The sequence below is a fragment of the Pollicipes pollicipes genome, unplaced genomic scaffold (assembly GCF_011947565.3).
Source record: "Pollicipes pollicipes isolate AB1234 unplaced genomic scaffold, Ppol_2.1 Scaffold_6686;HRSCAF=7923_pilon_pilon_pilon, whole genome shotgun sequence".
NCBI lineage: Eukaryota > Metazoa > Arthropoda > Thecostraca > Pollicipedomorpha > Pollicipedidae > Pollicipes > Pollicipes pollicipes.
In genome coordinates this window covers 42933145-42951441 of record NW_023596921.1, presented here as the reverse complement: position 1 = coordinate 42951441, position 18297 = coordinate 42933145, and the positions used below count along the sequence as shown (strand labels likewise).

The following is an 18297-nucleotide window of genomic DNA, read 5'->3' as shown; positions in this document are numbered from 1 at the left end:
CACTGCGCGACTTTCCTGGAGAGATCAAGCCGTCAGACTCACTGGAATCTGTCAATGTAGAGAACGCCCTCCTCCTTGACGCAGTGACTCTGTTTACAGCCAGAGAAGGGGGAGCTCCATACGTCCCCTATGTTGAACTCCTTGTCAATGTTGCTGTCATGACATTTGGTGTCGTCATCTGAATATGATATGACCGCGGGTTAGACAAGATCATTGGTTGGAGCGGATCGCGGGTTATATCGGAGGTTAAAATTGATCGCTCGCTATCCTCGAAGTCAAAATATCCAAACATTCATCTTGGCAATCCGGCATTTTCCATGCTGAAAATGTCAAGCCAATGTTGTCTTATGTCGTCGTTGAGCACAAGCGAAGTGAAGAAACAGTATCTCTCCAACCCAAACTTACCTCTGCCAACCGGGAAGCGAAGGTACCTCGGGTACTGTGCACAGCACAGCTGCACACAAACAGCAGCGATGACCAGTTTTCCACATATTGCTGCTGAGTCTGCACTGTACGACCTAGTCCACTCTCGTCTGCTGTCTGGTCTGGCCACCAAACGCTGCTGTATGCAGTCTCCACCGGCCGGCTCGCTATATATGCAGCACCGGATCGTGACGTCACGTTGCATAGGGCGGCTGTCGTGTAGGAGGCCTACGAGAAAATCTGTTCAGCAGCGCTGTTTTGGACGCCGTGCATGCAGCGGTTACATTGCGGTCATTCGGGGAGAACGTCGTTGGAAGAGTGCTATTCTCGACACCTTGTCTGACGCCCGGCCTTCGGGCGCCGATAAGGTGACAAGTCCGTTCCAGTGGAGCCGATATGAGATCTGTGGTAAAACCAGCCGGTCGACCATGCTGAACATGCCGGATGGGCTTAGAGAGGTAGGGCGGCGGGTGGGTCATGACGGTACACACTGCATTAGTTTTGAGAACCATGACTTCATAGTCAGTGCATTGCAACGCCATGGAAAAGTCACATGGTGACTTAGCCCCCTCTATGATTTGTATTAAATGTAAATATGCACTTTTCAATAAGGCCTCGCGGCAAAAATATGTAGCACAATTCCCATGACAATCATCTATTGTGGATGGTGATGTTTTTAGTCAGGGTCTCAAGATGATGATCAATGTCTAGCAAATATGTTCACATCATCGAGAAATGTCGGCCGGATTTGAAGACTGCATCCAGCCGCAGACGCCTAATATTCGGAGAGAATCCTCGAGGGCTCCCCACGAACCGCTCACTGCATCTTACCCTCAGAATATCTTCATTGTTCTTTTGTGGGCATCGTGGCGTTACGTTTTGGTGAGACGCCGTGAGCCATGCAATCACGCGCATTTCTGGCGAGTCCATTTCATGTGTCCGCCTGATGTCTTGAGGGAGGGTACACATTCAAACGGCATGTGCCCGTGTATTTCTCGTTGCGTGTGTCTTCGTGACAACCCGCTAAGAACATCGTACAGAGGTGCTCATATACGCGCACGCGCAGAGTCGTTTGACCACATTAATTTCAACAACTACCAGAATGGCTCGCGACAATTTTTCCGACTCAGTAATATGGTCATTAACCAAAAGTCCCAACCCATACTACGGCATCGGGCCAACTCTATTAATCACTTGACGCTGCCACTCACCTACGACATATCAAACACTGTGACCGATCTGTCCTTTAGTGTGACATCAAAACCACGTCTATGACGTCATAAGCTACAGCAAACCAGCCCAATCTCATGCACAAAACCGGCACGTCACGGATTCGCGCTGCAACTGTCAGATCGAATGCCTTCCAAGGACGACGAACACGTAAATAATGCATGAAATTCACAAAACCGCAGCGATAGTGCAGATAGGAGCGTAAGGAGAAGCCCCTAACTAAGCTCATGCCACCTCAGGCGCAAAGATTGTAGCGGCATGTTAATCGTTTTCATTGGACGGATTACTGCTGCTTTAGGTGTGCAAGGAAATGGCACGCAGCTGGATTCTCCAACCGAAGCCAGCAACGTCCCGGCTTACCGGGCTGGCGGAACGTCCAGATCAAGATCTCCGTCGTGCAGAGGCGCTAGCCTGGATTGACGAGCGTTTAAGATGGCATGGCTCAACGGCCCTGAACGGTCATCTGAACAATCGGTGACGTCATCACCGTCCGGGGGCGGGGGGGTGGTCTGGGCCGCTGTTCGAACATCGGTGATGTTATCAAGCTCAAGGGAGGGGGGGGGGGGGAGGCTCTGCGCTGCTGCTCTGTGCACGATGCCCACTGACATTACTCCCAGCAATTATCGTAAGGGATGCGTTGTCTTCGCATGCAACAAGCTCCCCTCGTCTGTCTCTTGAGGTTATCTAAATATGTCATCCACGTTACGCTGTAGTTCCGCTCCTTGTAGCGCTAACACAATCATCTTTCCGCTATTTGCCGTCGGCCACCGCAGTCCCTGTGGCAGTCAACATCGCCAGCGTGAGCTACCACACCTTAATCAGGAGCGGCCGACTTGCTGTTCCGCACGTTCTCTCCGATCAGCCTATTTGTGGCATATGTGCTTTTCGTTCCAACACTTCGCCCACGCGGACAGCCTTTCCAGAGCGACTCTCGAGATACCAGTTTGTTTCCATTCGGCTAGCATGCTGACGTGTGCGTAGCTCGCTACCTGCGCATGCGTACTACTGGAGCGATGCAGTCGACCAGCGTGCCGCCATGTGCGTAGCTCGTTACCTGCATATGTTTACTATGGGAGCGACGCAATCGATGGATGAGTGCATCACTGCAGTAAGGCAAGATGCCACCGAAATGATAGTGCGACGGCATCTGGCTTTCCGTCATCTACGTCCCCTTCAGAGACCGCTGGCGCGCATGCTTGGAGTGACCATCGTCTTGTATTGTACTACAGGTGGACCAGAAGGCATCGTTTGTAGGACCAGAGGGCGTCGTTTCAGCATGGGCATCATATCCCTTCAAATATGTTTGCTGTGACATTGGCTCGCTCCAAAATTCTGCGTGACAGTTTCACCTAAATATGCTATTGTGTTCGCATTTTATTAACGAATAAAATATGTCGTACGCACCTTATTCAGGCCCAAGATTCCAATGAAATGATGCTCTGATGTATCAGACATCTAAAATTCGAATTTTTATGGTATCCATGCAAATTGCAGTCGATTCCGCGCAACCAAGCTCTACACTTCTCTAGTATATTTCAGCGTCGTACAATCCATGGTTCAAGTAAGCATCCACTAGGAATGCTGTTTTGCTGTCAATCTGCTTTTGGCGCACGCTTGAATGTGTAGAAAGCGTCATCTTCATAACATGAACGGCGTTGCTGTTCGCGTAAACTTTTCTAAGTTGCATTTTGAATGAATTGCATAGAAGGTTAAGAGTACTTGCTAAACAGAGCTTGGAGAGCGTTCCTTGATATCCAAGCAAGGCCGACGCAGAACACTGCACAATTTTGCCTCCGGCTTTAAAAAAAAAAGTACAATGCAGTGGAACAACACGCCCGCCTCGGGCCGGGCTAGCCTCTTTGTCAGCTGCCATTTGACCTTTCCATGCCAATTGGAACGAACAGCGCCCCCCTCCCCTACCCCCGCCCCCCCCCCCCCCCCCCCCCCACCCGAAGACCCGTACCCATTGCCGCTGGATTACGAATGCAGCATTTCTCTGCTCCCAAACCATGGATTTCCAAAGCATACTTCGTTGAATCAAATAAGTACGATTGCTGAATACAGAGTAGCAGTTGTGTTCAGCCACAGTTTCCATTCATCTGTCGTGTTTTTTTCTCATTAAATAGACTTTGAGTATGCTTTGTGCACATATTGCTTTAAATATTAGCCAGTGAACGCTGCAACGGCCCGCTCAACTTTCTCCCAGAAGTATGCTGTTAGCCCCCCTCAAGTTCGCATGGAAACGGTGCAGTGTCTTGCTTAAGTAATGCCCAAATTCCTATTTGTGCTCTTACTTTCAAGAGCAGCACAGAATTCGTTCAGCATCCCGATGCCTCTCCGACTCACTCTTCACGCAGAGGCATAAGACCCTCAAAAACAAATTCCATATGTTTTATTTAATTAGAAGTAACAACCTTCACTGAGCTATCCACCATGAAGTGCATAGCTACACAGAAACCTATCACACTGCGATGAAAACTCAATCGCAGCACGTTGTAGCCAAAAGTCTGCTCAATCGACGATACAAATTAAGAAAACTTGAAACACGAGATCATATTGCTCAACGGATGAAGAGATGCACACAGTACGCACGCCACCATCAACACCCACCCACGCATCCATATAGCAAGTCGATGGTCGAAAAACACAATATCAGATCAAAGGATCACGTACTAAGGAACCAGCTGGTCATGTATGTTTTAACGAGCAAATGCATACACAAACAAGCACTTCAAGGTCTCTTCTTTGGTAACTATAATTGCCATCCCAGTCTCATCTGAGCCCGATCAGAGCAGGGGATATTTGTGCGCCGGCAGCGGCACAAGCTTCCCGTCCACGTAGTGTTTACAGACAAGGCGGGCACAACAGTCGGGAAACGCCTTCCTCCTGTCTCCCCGAGCCTCGCGGCAGAACAGATTGTTGGCCTTCAGCTTCTTGAAGTCCACCTGCTTTCTCACCGACGGACACCTGCAAAGGTAAGGCGCTAATGAGAGGAAGCCAGTATGCCAAAAATGGTGCGAATTCACGGAAAGCAACGGCTTAAACGTGAAAATCATACAAACATGGGTCATTTTTTATCTTTTGAATAAAAAAGAAGGGAAGTTGCCAGTCTGCGTTCAACATGTAATGAAGCTAAGAGAAAGAGCTTGCTCTCCTGCTGCTGCTCAAATGCTCGTGCCACGCTGTTCTCATTTATCGACCCCTCTTATCCACGGTTGTCAGGGTCAAACTAGGCAAACTCACTGGTATCTGTCAATGTAAAGGACGCCGTTGTCCTTGACACAGTGACTTTGTTTACAGCCAGAGAATGGGGAGCTCCAGACATCACCAATGTTGTACTTCTTGTCAACCTGGTTGTCGTGGCATTTGGTGTCGTCACCTGTACAGAACAAAAAGGAGCCGAGAGTTAGCGCTCTGGATCCCGCAGCCAGCACATCTGATAGGCTTAGTTTAGTTTTGCGGCCGCTTTGTTCATTAAAAGCTACCTTGCTGTCACGTTCGTGAACTGACTGCGATAACAGTTAGGCGGTACAAATTGTCTTGATAAAGTCACCAAGATACTACATTAAAATTTCTTACCTCTGCCAACCGGGAAACGAAGGTATCTTGGGTATTGTGCACAGCACAGCTGCACACAAACAACAGCGATGACCAGCAGTTTCCACATACTACTGACTGACAGTCTTGCACTGCAGCTGACCAGAGTCCACTCTCGTCTGCTGTCTGGTCTGGCCACCAAACGCTTCTGTATGCAGTCCCCAGCGGCCGGCTCGTTATATGTGCGGCACCGGACTGTGACGTCACGGCGCACAAGGCCGGCTGTAGTGCGGGAGTCCCGCGAGAAAGTCTTTCCAGCAGCGCTATTTTGGACGCGGAGTATGCGCATTGTTAACAAGGTACTATCATGGACGCCGAGTCCGACGCCCGGACTGTGGTCCATTCAAGCGGAACCGAGATGGGATCTGCGGTAAAATCCAGCCGCTTTACCATACTGACCACGCCGGATGGGATTAAAGAGGCGTGCAAGAGAACTGAGTCGAGTTAAACCACACTGCTTTATTTTTAGGTATAGTGCTCGTCATCGCGCCGCCGCACACCATGACCAATACAATACCGCAGTCATTCGGCGAGGGCACCATCCGTGGGGGTGTCATACGTGGCATTATGCGACACACAACCTTTGAGAAAACTCTACGTTGACGTGTCCGTTTTAGGGGAAACGAGGTGCAACTTTTGCCAAACCGACCGCTTGACTATAGGGCATGCACCAGGACGCGAGAGCAGAGGTTGCCAGGCCATCAGATCGAGAAACTGAACAGACCCTGAATTGTTAACTTTGCCGGACCACATTGCCTATTTAAACTAACTTTTACTCGTGAGAAAGTGAGAGGACACACAAAAGCTCGCCAACCTCGCTAGGCCTGTGTCACGACTTTCCATAAACAGAAAATACTGGATTCAAACCGAGCCTACATAATTACGACAGGCCCGAAAAGTAAGCACTCACGCACCTGCTCACCAGCCCAGAGATAATAGATGGGTGCCTCTTTCATTGCGCCACTACGTTGTTGACCGCTTTCGTAATTATGCTCTAAGTACACAATGCCATATCGAAATGGGGTTTACAGGCTACAGCAGGCCAAGAAAGTAAGCTTTTACAAGCCTGTTTTTCAAAACTACAGGTTTATATACAGGTATCGTTTGCAGCCTTTCTTGATCTTCTTCGATTCTACCCACACACAGCTGCAGTTGCAATAACTACCAAAGTACTGCGTTTCGTTTCAGCTTATGTGGTCACAAATTTTATCCCCAAGGTAGAAACTTTCCCTCCATTCACAGACGCTCAGACATTTATTGTGTTGAACTTAACACCGATCAGGATTTTTTACCAAGTGCCATTCTCTACAGCAGCTGTTCAACTGAAGAAGTACGCAACATAGCCTATGAACCGTAGTATTAACATTTCATTTCTTTCATGGTGAGTCATCTTTCATGAATGAGACGCTTCAGCCTACAGTAAGGACCGCTGGAGGACCACCCTACAGTTCTGAAGAGATGGGAAGGCGCCACAAAGGTGACCATTCTCACGACAATGCTCAGATAAGGCCACCAATCTTGATTAGCCGTGTGCGTACGTGGTTTGGCGTTCGGAGTTGTCACTTGATCAGACCATTTGTCCATGGTCATGCCGCTTAGACGATGTCGTGACAATATGAGAGCCGTTCAAAGACCGCCAGGGCCCGACAACTCTAAAGCACCGCGATTAGGATAGCTGGCCGCGGAACAAACATGCCTACGATGGTCGCACGGAGCCCAACGTGGCTTGCGATAGAAAAATGTCCATTGGTTCAGAGTTCAATAAAATGGACCCAGAGACGGTCAGATGGTCTAAAACTATAGAGCGTTAGCAAAGTGCGATCGACTTTCGGTACCCGTGCGACTGGAGTCTACGGACGGCTGTAGGATCGAAGACTGGTATGTGACATCCTGAGAGGTTCAAGGATGTCTCAAAATACCAGAACAATATGTGGCCGAGACCACGAGCCTCGAGTGCTTAGGCTGGAATGAAGATGGCTAAATGCCACTGGTGCTGCCAGGGGACGTTCTAGACACGATGCTCGAAGGCGAGAACCGACTCCAAGGGTCTTGGGACGGAGGTCTGTCAGAAAGACGTGTGAGAACGCAAGAGTGTCCTGAAGACAGTTATTGACACAAGACGGTCAATCAAATTTGAGCCATGAACCAAGCAAGGGGTTTTTGAACAGAAAGCGACAGGGGGCTAAATGATCTCAGAACAAGTGATCGGCGATGGCTGAATCTGTCTGCTGGCCAGCCCAGACTTCAGTGGCTGGCGTCTGCTCCTCTCCACGTAACATTCCGGGCATTGCGTCACTATGTGCTTACGCGTCACCTGCGGTAGGCTGGCCAAGGACCACAATAAGAGTCAGTTGAGCAAATAGTCAAAACGCATTTTGTTTTAGTGTCTTTATGTGCTATGATTTACACAGCGCAGTTTCATGCTTTATATCACCATTTACCACCTAACCACCATTATCACCTAACGACCATTTCTAGTGATTTTGTGCGCATTCGCGCATGAAACGTGCTGTAAATCATTGGTGTGGCCCAACCCGACATCTGAGGTATGCTCTAGGGTATTCGCCAGCCGTAACCGGTTAATGGTAAAAGTACCCTCTGTTTTTAGATCTGGCCATCAGATGTAAACAGTTATAATTTTAACCAGCATATCCGCCAAATATGGCCATGGATTCCTCGTCTTGGCGTCTGTCGCATGAAGTCACAGGAGCGTAAGTTGCCTTGAAAACCACCCACATTAACGAACTAGTTTAGGGCTTTCTAGCATCCACGATAACGACCGCATTCCCTTGCAGCTGGCACCAAACAATAGAGCCAGTTCTTGCTTATCAGAATCATACCATGGCGTTCACAGAGGTCAAGGCTATACTTAATGACGGGGCGAGGTGAAATCAGTTCAAGGTTCGTTGACCCGGACAACGCCGACGGACAACGTCCCTGGTCAATGTCGGGCCACGTGCCAAGGCAAACGACCCAGTGCCAACCTCAATTTTTTTTACTCAGAACATGAACTGCATGGGTCAGGGGAGCAGGCAGAATGTTCTTAAGGGCGGCGGAGGCTTGGGGGGGGGGGGGCAGAGCTCAGTGGGAACTCATTATGAGAGAGCTGGCAAAGATCGCACATTCGACTTGCTCGAATACATCCATTCGGTGTTGCCGTACTGCACCCTATAGTTCATTCTAAAGGGTACGGCGATTTCTAGCTTTCTCTCAGGAGGCATCTGCGGTGCTAAAATAAGAGTAATGAGGAACTGGGAGGGAAGGAGTGGGGGTGGGGTGTCCCATTAGCTGCCTCCCTTGTATGAGCTATTTGTTTGCTCATTTGGTCTGGCAAATGAGCCACACGTATATTATATGCGCCAAAAGCAACGTAGTCTTTGCAACTCACATGCTCAAGATGGAAACGCGGGAGATTTTTCAATCAGCAACCGTGCCATCCACTGCTCGCCAATTCCTTACAGACCCTGCGCTGCAAGCGCTAGTTGAAGTCAGGTAATATTTCTACAGCTCAGCGAATCTTGCCACATGGGCAACTTAGTTTTCTGGAACGGTTCACAAGACGTCCACTTTAAAAGTCCGGTTATTACCGGTCGTTATACTCAAATGGAAGTCGGTACTCCACGAATACCAAGATCTTTCCACATCTGAATCTATATTTACCCCACGAACGCACGCAGCAGTGACGTCACTAACCACCAAGAGCCAGTCTCTCAGCGGCGGGTCTCAACCCGTGACGCCACCATTCTGACGTCACCGGCGGCGGCGGCCAGCTCTAGCCCAGCTCACCGGATGCGTTCGTCACTGACCGGCTGCCGGGATGATCCCCGAGATGGAATGCATGCATCTTCGCTTCAAAGCAGCAGCCTGTGAATAATGTATGACCTGTGCACATTGTGAAGCGCTGAATCAGTTATCCATGGCATCACATTCAGTTGGGGCGAACGCATCTCCCACCTGGCTTAGCGCACAGCAGCACATGCATCGGAAGTATTCTTCGGAAACATCCCACCTGCTCCATCTTCGGACAGCGTGGCGAGGATTCCGCGACAAGATTCCTCGACACCGCATGCAGCGGCGAGAAGTCCGGCGCCAGTGAGGCCCCATTATGTCTGGGCTCGCACGAGCAGGGCGCAAGCCAGGGCTGATGCCCACGCGCGGTGTTCACCAGCGATGTGAGCAATGTCCTGGGAAAGGATTAGGTCGGCCAGTTTTCAGCGGCGTGCCGAGCTGTCCGCAGCTGACGGCGTTGTCAAAGGTGTGACTTGTCCACGTTCGGGAACTCCAGGTCCCACACAACATACCGGCATAGCAAATGCTTGCACGAGTGCATTTCTGTGCCTGCAGCCGCGTGGGGGAGGGGAAAGTATGGGGGGATGTGGTCGTCTGACCCTAGGCTGGAGTCCCATTAACAAGATCTATATGACCCGTCCATAGGCAAGCGGATGGAAGCCAACCAGCCCGCTTCAATCTCACACAGGACTGTGACGTAACCGCCATGTGCAACACGTAAGATGTTGTCCTGCGGTCCGCCTGGCACGAGCGGAGAAGAGAGGCGAAGTTACCTGTTAAACTTGGATGATGTGATCTAGGTGGAGGCCCACGATTCAAGGAGGAAGCCACTCTTAGCAAATGCTGTGAGCCAGATATTGCTTATGAATTTTTTAAAAAAAAGATACAGTGTAGTCAAGTTTATTTTGTAATGCATCCAGTATTATGTTATGCATTAATCTCAAACTTTCTTTCAGCCACCACCAAATTTCAACACGCACGAAGATAAACCAGCTCCAGGCTAAAAGACAAATGCCTTCACAAAATACTCTGATTAGCGTACTTTACCAATTGATAACTAGTGCATCTTTTCCCTTCGCGTCTTTTCCCTGAAGCGTTCTTCTTCATGGCGATACCAGCCAGACCGATGCTCATCAGCAATACTCCACTTACTTCACCAAACAGTAACGTTCGGAAGAACAGGCATTTTCACATGATCATAATGCTGAATAAATACGCATGGACAAGGCATGAATAAATCGCACCATAGCGGGCCGTACCGCGGCGGGCCAAGAGCGCATGCGAGTGTCGATGGCATTAGATATGTATGTGCGTACTGTCAACTTTTTCTGTCTTCTGGGTCCAGGGAACGCATGGCAAAACATTTCTACGTCCCACCTCCGCTTGTGTCTGCTGGCCGATGTATGGCCTTTCTTGGCCGTTTGCAGTGTTGCGGAGCGGTGGTCTTTACACCGGAACCGATCCCGGTCCGACCTCAAATAGGTGCGTCACGGTGAAGGCCCCCAAACGCCGGGCGTCAGGCACGTGCAAGAACATCGCCTCTCGGGGGAATGTCCTCCCGGGAAACTGCGCTGATCACGACCGGCCCTGTGCACCGTGACGTCACGGTCCGGTGCCGCATACATAAGGAGCCGGCCGCTGGGGACTGCATACATAAGCGTTTGGTGGCCAGACCAGACAACAGACGAGAGTGGACTCTGGTCAGCCGCAGTGCAAGACTTTCAGTCAGCAATATGTGGAAACTGCTGGTCATCGCTGCTGTTTGTGTGCAGCTGTGCTGCGCACAGTACCCGAGATACCTTCGTTTCCCGGTTGGCAGAGGTAAGATCTAACAATGCGATGTCATGGTAACTTTATATGTCCCATTGATACCGCTTGTCTTGTCTTGCATTCAGATAACAACGATGACAGGAAGCTGGCTTTTCAAGAACAAAGTATCTGCAAAGCGAAACAAAACGTGCCAGGTGATTTGGCTACGAGACCCTGAGGGCTAACTCTCGCCTTGTGTCTTTTCTCTACAGGTGACGACACCAAATGCCATGACAACCAGGTTGACAAGAAGTACAATATCGGTGATGTCTGGAGCTCCCCATTCTCTGGCTGTAAGCAGAGTCACTGCGTCAAGGACGACGGCGTTCTCTACATCGACAGATTCCAGTGAGTGTGGTGTGCAGTCGTCGGTTAGCGGATGGAGATCGGGATGTTGACAACAATCACCGTGCAATTCTTGTAACCTAAAAAAACTCTGCACGCTATTCAAGAGCTCCGTCTTTCCAGTTTCCAGAGTTGATTAAGTCCACAACATGCTAGTGTAAACTAAAAATTGCTATGACAAAAGTATAAATTTGCCAGCGTTTCCAGTCCTGGGCACCGAGGGTTACTTTGATGGTCCTGTCCTATCAGGTTTTATAATTAACGCAATCACGTTACAGGTGTCCGTCGGTGAGAAAGCAGGTGGACTTTAAGAAGCTACAGGCCGACAACCTGTTCTGCCGCGAGGCTCGGGGAGATAGGAGGAAAGAGTTTCCCGACTGCTGTGCCCGTCTTGTCTGTAAACACTACGTGGACGGCAAGCTTGTGCCGCTGCCGGCGCACAAATATCCCCTGCTCTAGTCAGGGCTGGGATGAAACTACAGCTGCGGGAGTGCGAACCAAAGATGTCTGAAAATCCATCCGTGTATGGGAAGTTAGCATAGCCGGATGTTCCTATTGCTGTGCTGGCTTTCAGTGGAAGTCTTGTGATATTGGTGTCATGTCTAGTTATATGGTTTTTGTGCGTACAAGTATCACTTCGCTGACTGCTGGTTGCCAGCTTTGTATAGGACCAACCTGATGCTCAGGTAAATATACTTTTGATTCTGGATATGGGAACTGTTGAGACATGTGGCAGTCATTCTTCGTAATTTCGTCACTCATAGCCGTGTTGTGACCATCGATGCACCGATGACACATTCAGGAGCGGTGCCGCTAGTCAGATACATTTCATCTAATATTCCTCATTCGGAAGGCAGTAAAATCAATGTCCGGATGGCAGCACGAATAAACCTGAAACATACGACTTTTTCAAGGTGAATGAAATCTGCAACAAGAAGAGTCGTCGACTAGTGGTTTTACAAATAGGGGGCGGCGCTTGATTTGTTGTGAGGATGTCCTCTATAATTACACCGCGGAAGAACCTATTAAGATTTTTGCGTTTTTTCGAGCATCCCGTTTTCGTCATGTTGGTCTTTGACCTACGACTTCATCTTGAGCATTGAATCCGAGTACCCTCAAGATGATTTCAGAATTTAAATGATTTTAGTGACCATATCGTGTTCCATTTCTCTACAAATTCTTCTCGTCAGGCTCCTAAGTTGATTCCCGGCTGGTGTAAATACATAGACACAGCGGGCTGCGGAGCGATTTGAAACATGGCATTTGGTGATGGCTGGAAGAGAAGGGGAATATCACTGTATTGAGGTTACGGCATGAGTCTTTTAAACTAATTTAGACAGAAAGGTATGCCGAATGCCTTGCACGGATCACACCAGGCTCATAGCACATGCTAACAATCCCTTATTTCCTGCAGTCAAGTCATTGTCCGGAGGTCATCGTCCCAGTTGAATGAGTAATTTCGCCTGAGCTTTGCTTGCTCATGTGAAAACATGATCGCGAGGCTCTATGTCCGGCTAGTCCTTTGTGGCTAGTTACCGAGTAGTCACCGACCTATGAGCGGGAAAAAATATATCTGTCTCCGGCATTGAAATATTAAAATATTCGCCCCCGGGGGTCAAGCGACCGCAAGCCGTTCATCATGGGGTTCGAACTCATAATGCTGAAAAACAATAGGAGCTGAGAGGCTGGGCGCGTTTCTCTCTTATACCGAGCAAAACACTATGCACATCCTTTTGGCCTACATCACCAGGACATTCTATGCCATTCATGCCGAACGTTTTAAGCATTGCAAATTGAGCGTGTTGTAACCGTTGCCTCGTGCTGCATACCACAAACGCGTGCACACGGATATGCACAACATGCATCAACAAATCACACACAATACTTGTTTCCCACTCCGGCATCGTGTGTTGGATATCTTGGTATCTTGGGGTCCCTGGGACCTGAGTAGGTCTCACTTCGACAGCGTTGCCGGAGCTCCGCATCTCAATACGCTATCAAAATACACCGGCATTAATCATTTTCCTGCACCATTGTGGACAGTGCCAGTGCAACACAATCGCATCAACATGGGCCCACTCACCCTGCCTCTGGTGCCTCTCATGTGTATCTAGTCATGATGAAGTCTCACTGGCGCCGGACTTCTCATCGTTGAATTCGGTGCCGGGCTGCCGCTGCGGAGTACTCGCAAGGCCGTCCAGATATTGAATACGTGGAATGTTTCCGAAGAAAACGACCGTTGCATGTGCTGCAATACACTGAGGATGGCATGAGATGAATTCGTGCCACGGAAATGTGATGTCATACGTGTTTGCATAAACGCTTTGCAATATGCAGCTACATAGGTTATGCACTCTCAACAGGCTGGTTGATTATATGTGACAGATATATGCATTTCAGCCCGGGGACTTCATCGTCGTTGACGTGAGTCTGCTCGTCAAGGTATTTTCTGTCCTCGTCGGCTGAACAGGTGGTGACGTACTAGCTCGGTGAGAACGACGAGAGCTGTTCGCCGCCATCCGTGACGTGAGAATCTTGACGTTACTCATTGAATCCTGACTGGGAAATTCATTTTTACCAGGCTCGTCCACTTCACATGGCAGATATAGGCATTCCAGCTCTGGGATTTACGCGCCCACACAGCCGGGGGCGTACTGGACCGGTGGGCGACACTAGAGATGTTGGCTGCGGTCGTTTGACGTTAGGATGATAACGTCACACGTTGATGCCCGAATTGGAACGAGTGGGAAATCGTGATCAGTGTCTTTACACTTGAGCGCATTTGTGAGACAAATAAAGATGCAGAAGAAGGAAAGGCCAGATATTCCTGGACCCGTGACACTCATCTGAACTTAGTTGGTTGGTAAAATCGAATTTTGTATTAATGGTCGCCAAGTACCCTGTTTCAGAAGACTGGCCTTCCCAATCTTGATCATATGAATAACGAGCGACCAACGACTTGCTGCAGATCTCTTGACTCTTCGACTCCCTGTCCTATCGGGTTTTATAATTAACACAATCACTTACAGGTCTACATCGACAGATTCCAGTGAGCATAATATGCAGTCGTCAATTAGCGGATGGAGGTCGGGATGTTGACAACAATCACCGTGCAATTCTTGTAACCTAAAAAAACACCCTGCACGCTATGCAAGAGCTCCGTCATTTCCAGTTTCCAGCGTTGATTAAGTCCACAACATGCTAATGTAAACCATTATTTTTATGACGAACGTTTAAATTTGCCGGCGATTCCAATCATGCGCGCTGAAGGTTGCTTTGATGTCCCCGTCCTATCGAGTTTTGTAATTTACGCAATCACTTTACAGGTGTCCGTCGGTGAGAAAGCAGGTGGACTTCAAGAAGCTGAAGGCCGACAACCTGTTCTGCCGCGAGGCTCGGGAAGACAGGAGGAAGGAGTTTCCCGACTGCTGTGCTCGCCTTGTCTGTAAGCACTACGTGGACGGCAAGCTTGTGCCTCTGCCGGCGCACAAATATCCCCTGCTCTAGTCAGGAATGTGATGGGACTACATTTGCTCGAGTGTGAACCAAAGATGTCTGAATATTCGCATGTGTATGGGAAGTCGGTATAGCTGAATGTTCCTATTGCTGTGCTGGATTTAGTGGAAGTCTTGTGATATTGGTGTCATGTCTAGTTATATGGTTTTTGTACGTACAAGTAGCACTTCGTTAACTGGTGGTTGCCAGCTTTGTACAGCACCAGCCTGATGCTCAGGTAAATATACTTTTGAATCTGGATGTGGGAACTGTTGAGACATGTGGCAGTCATTCTTCGTAATTTCGTCACTCATAGCCGTATTACGATCATCCATGCACCGATGAAACGTTCAAGAGCGGTGCCACCAGTCAGATACATTTCATCTAATATTCTTCTAAGATTCGACGACTTTCCTAAACACAACTCCTACCAGGCCCGTCACAAAGGCTTTGCGAGACAACTCATGGCCAGTTGCGTTGCCTTCGCATGCATCCCGATCACTAGAAGGTGATCGGTTGTCGCTCTTGAATGCCTCTGACCATTGTCACCGCGCGTTACAACACTTGCTTCTGTTTTTAGGATGGTGGGGAGGGTCAAAAAGTGCTATAAGAGCAACTTTTCCTGAGTCAAACTTTGCCTGCTTCCAACGTCCCTGTCTTATTCCTTTAGAAGACGTTCAATGCATAGTCCAACGGACCTTAAGTACATGCCAGTATATCGCAGTATGTTCACAGCGTGACAAAGTATTTATTTGCGTTGACCCGGCCGCACTAAACGCACACATTTTCCTCAAGCTTTTTATTTTTTGTTCACTCTGAGGCTGATGTAGGCATCCGCTATCTCTCGCAGATTAACTGCTTCTGGACGGCGTTTGTGCTCATGAAAAAGCGTAACCGCGTTCAGATGAGGCTGACTCACAGAAGACCAGTTTTGACCGCATGGGCCACTTGCATTGACAACAAGAGGAGGGAGGTATTCCTGGCCTCTCAGTTCTGCATAAGCCATTATATAAAACCTTAACATGGCTGGAGAGTGTCCTCAGTCATGGCTCGGAGCCTCAGCCCTACATAATCATCCCGTTAGCACAGCCCCTGTTGGCACCATGTATTCAGACAGCAGAAAATGATTGCCCACACGTGGATTATTCTCACCAAACTTTTTAACTTTCTTGCCTTCAATTATTTGACAACCTTGTTTGAATCCAGCCAGCTACATCAACGAGACGCTTTTTACTGTCTTGGTTCCAAATCGACTAGCAACGAAGTGTGCATAGCTTTGATGCAACCAGCAGGCTTATATGTGGCTACCAATGGTGCGTCTTCGCGCACTTCGGCAATGCTGGCAACACACGGCGTTTTGGCCTTTCTTTCGTTTAAACCCACGGTCAACACCCCTCCTGAAAGCAAGGAAATGTCTCGCGTATGTCCATTCTGAATGTAATCCAAATCTTCCATATTGAATCCTGTGCAACCCAATCACTCCCACTGTGTTCCGTGTTGACGTCAAAATGAAGGCACAGGAGCTTCACCACACAAACAATTTTAATCAAATACATTCATCCACTCTCTCGTTGTTAACGATACTGACTAACGATTTATTCAGAGCTCAGGCTTACATATTTATTGCTTACCTTTTCTGAAATCTTCCCTCGTGATAAGAGTGGACGATACAGTAAAATACAATACCCCTTAAGAATAGGAGACACGGCCACTTCCGAGCCTTTGGCGACGCATAGGAAGGTAGGATGATGTTCCAACATTTCTGTCAGGGGCTATTTACAGCGTAAAATAATGCATGCGGTGGGGTAAGGACAGCCCCGCGTCACCTTGTTTACATTCCTAATCGCGATTATCTGCTGATCAATAGGCCGACAACATATTCGAGACCGGTGTGATTCGAGCGAAATTATTTGCGTAAAAACTTATGAAATACTGGTAAGTCAGATGTTCTACACGTGAACTCAGGCGGCTGTTTGATCAGTGAGGATGGCAACTTAAGTGCAGTTATCCCTTTTAACCCCTGAATTGCAAGTGCTCCTTTTGTAGTGGTTGGTCGCTCGTTATTCATATGCTCACAGTTGGGAAGGCCAGTCTTCTGAGACAGGCTACTTGAAGACCATTAATACAAAATTCCATTTTACCAACCGACTAAGTTGAAATGAGTGTCCCGGCTTCAGGAATATTCGGCCTTTCCTTCTTCTGCATCTATATTTGTCTCACAAATGCGCTCAATTGTAAAGACACTGATCACGATTTCCCAGTCGTTCCAATTCGGGCATCAACGTGTGACGTCATCATCCTAACGTCAAACGGCCGCAGCCAACATCTGTTGTTTCGCCCACCGGTCCAGTACGCCCCCGGCTGTGTGGCCGTGTAAATCCCAGAGCTGGAACGCCTTTTTCTGCCATATGAAATCGATGAGCCTGGTAAAAATGCATTTCCAAGTCAGGACTCAATGAGTAACGTCACGATCCTGAGGTCACGGGTCGCAGCGAACAGCTCTCGTCGTTCTCACCGGGCCAGTACGTCACCAGCTGTTCAGCCGCATATATCTGTCACATAAAATCAACCAGCCTGTTGAGAGTGCATAACCTATGCAGCTGCATATTGCAAAGCGCTTATGCAAATACGTAGCACATCACATTTCCGTGGGACGAATTCAACTCATGCCATGCTTAGTGTATTACAGCACATGCAATGGACGTTTTCTTCGGAAACACTCCACGTATTCAATCTCTGGACGGCCTTGTGAGTACTCCGCAGCGGCAGCCCGGCACCGAATTCAACGATGAGAAGTCCGGCGCCAGTGAGACTTCATCCTGTCTAGACACACATGAGAGGCATCAGAGGCAGGGTGAGTGGGCCCATGTTGATGCGATTGTGTTGCACTAGCACTGTCCACAATGGTGCAGGAAAATGATTAAGCCGGTGTATTTTGATAGCGTATAGAGATGCGGAGCTCTGGCAACGCTGTCGAGTGAGACCTACTCAGGTCCCAGGGACCCCAAGATAACAGGATATCCAACACGCGATGCCGGAGTGAGACACGAGTGTTGTGTGTGATTTGTTAATGCATGTTGTGCATATCCGTGTGCACGCGTTTGTGATATGCAGCACGAGGCAACGGATTCAACAGGCTCAATTTGCAATGCTTAAAACGTTCGGCATAAACAACATAGAATGTCCTTGTGATGAAGGCAAAAAGGATGTACGTAGTATTCTGCTCGGTATAAGAGAGAAACGCGCCCAGCCTCTCAGCTCCTATTGTTTTTCGTCATTATGAGTTCGAACCCAAAGATAAACGACTTGCAGTCGCTTGACCCCAGGGGCGAATATTTCAATATTTAAATACCAGAGACGGATATATGTTTCCCGCTGATAGGTCAGTGGCTACCTGGTAACTAGCCACAAAGGATTAGCCGAGCATAGAGCCTCGCGATCATGTCTTCACATGAGCAAACAAAGTTCAGGCGAAATTGTTCATTCAACTGGGACGATGACCTCCGGGTAATGACTTGACTGCAGGAAATAAGGTATCGTTAGAATTTGCTATGTGCCTGGTGTGATCGGTGCACGGCATTCGGCATTTCTTCCTGTCTCAATTAGTTT

The 18297-nt window shown here is 48.7% G+C and overlaps 2 protein-coding genes across 3 annotated transcripts; one reads left to right on the top strand and one right to left on the bottom strand.

The window, feature by feature from the left end:
• Nucleotides 1-4406: 4406 nt before the first annotated feature.
• Nucleotides 4407-5386, bottom strand: LOC119107591 (uncharacterized). The gene is made up of 3 exons (XM_037231091.1): nt 5233-5386; nt 4897-5032; nt 4407-4620 (listed from the first exon to the last, which is right to left on the bottom strand). Exons 1-3 carry the CDS (start codon nt 5318-5320, stop codon nt 4440-4442), a joined length of 405 nt encoding a protein of 134 aa, XP_037086986.1. The 5' UTR covers nt 5321-5386; the 3' UTR covers nt 4407-4439.
• A 5325-nt stretch (nt 5387-10711) lies between these two features.
• On the top strand, nt 10712-14943 carry LOC119107592 (uncharacterized). Of its 2 annotated transcripts, none has more exons than XM_037231092.1 (3): nt 10712-10860; nt 11061-11196; nt 14520-14943. In XM_037231092.1, the coding sequence occupies exons 1-3, from the start codon at nt 10773-10775 to the stop codon at nt 14698-14700; spliced, it is 405 nt and encodes a 134-aa protein (XP_037086987.1). In that variant the 5' UTR covers nt 10712-10772; the 3' UTR covers nt 14701-14943. The 2 variants fall into 2 exon arrangements, with proteins under 2 accessions (XP_037086987.1, XP_037086988.1); XM_037231093.1 differs by lacking the exon at nt 14520-14943 and adding an exon at nt 11472-12079.
• Nucleotides 14944-18297: the final 3354 nt, after the last annotated feature.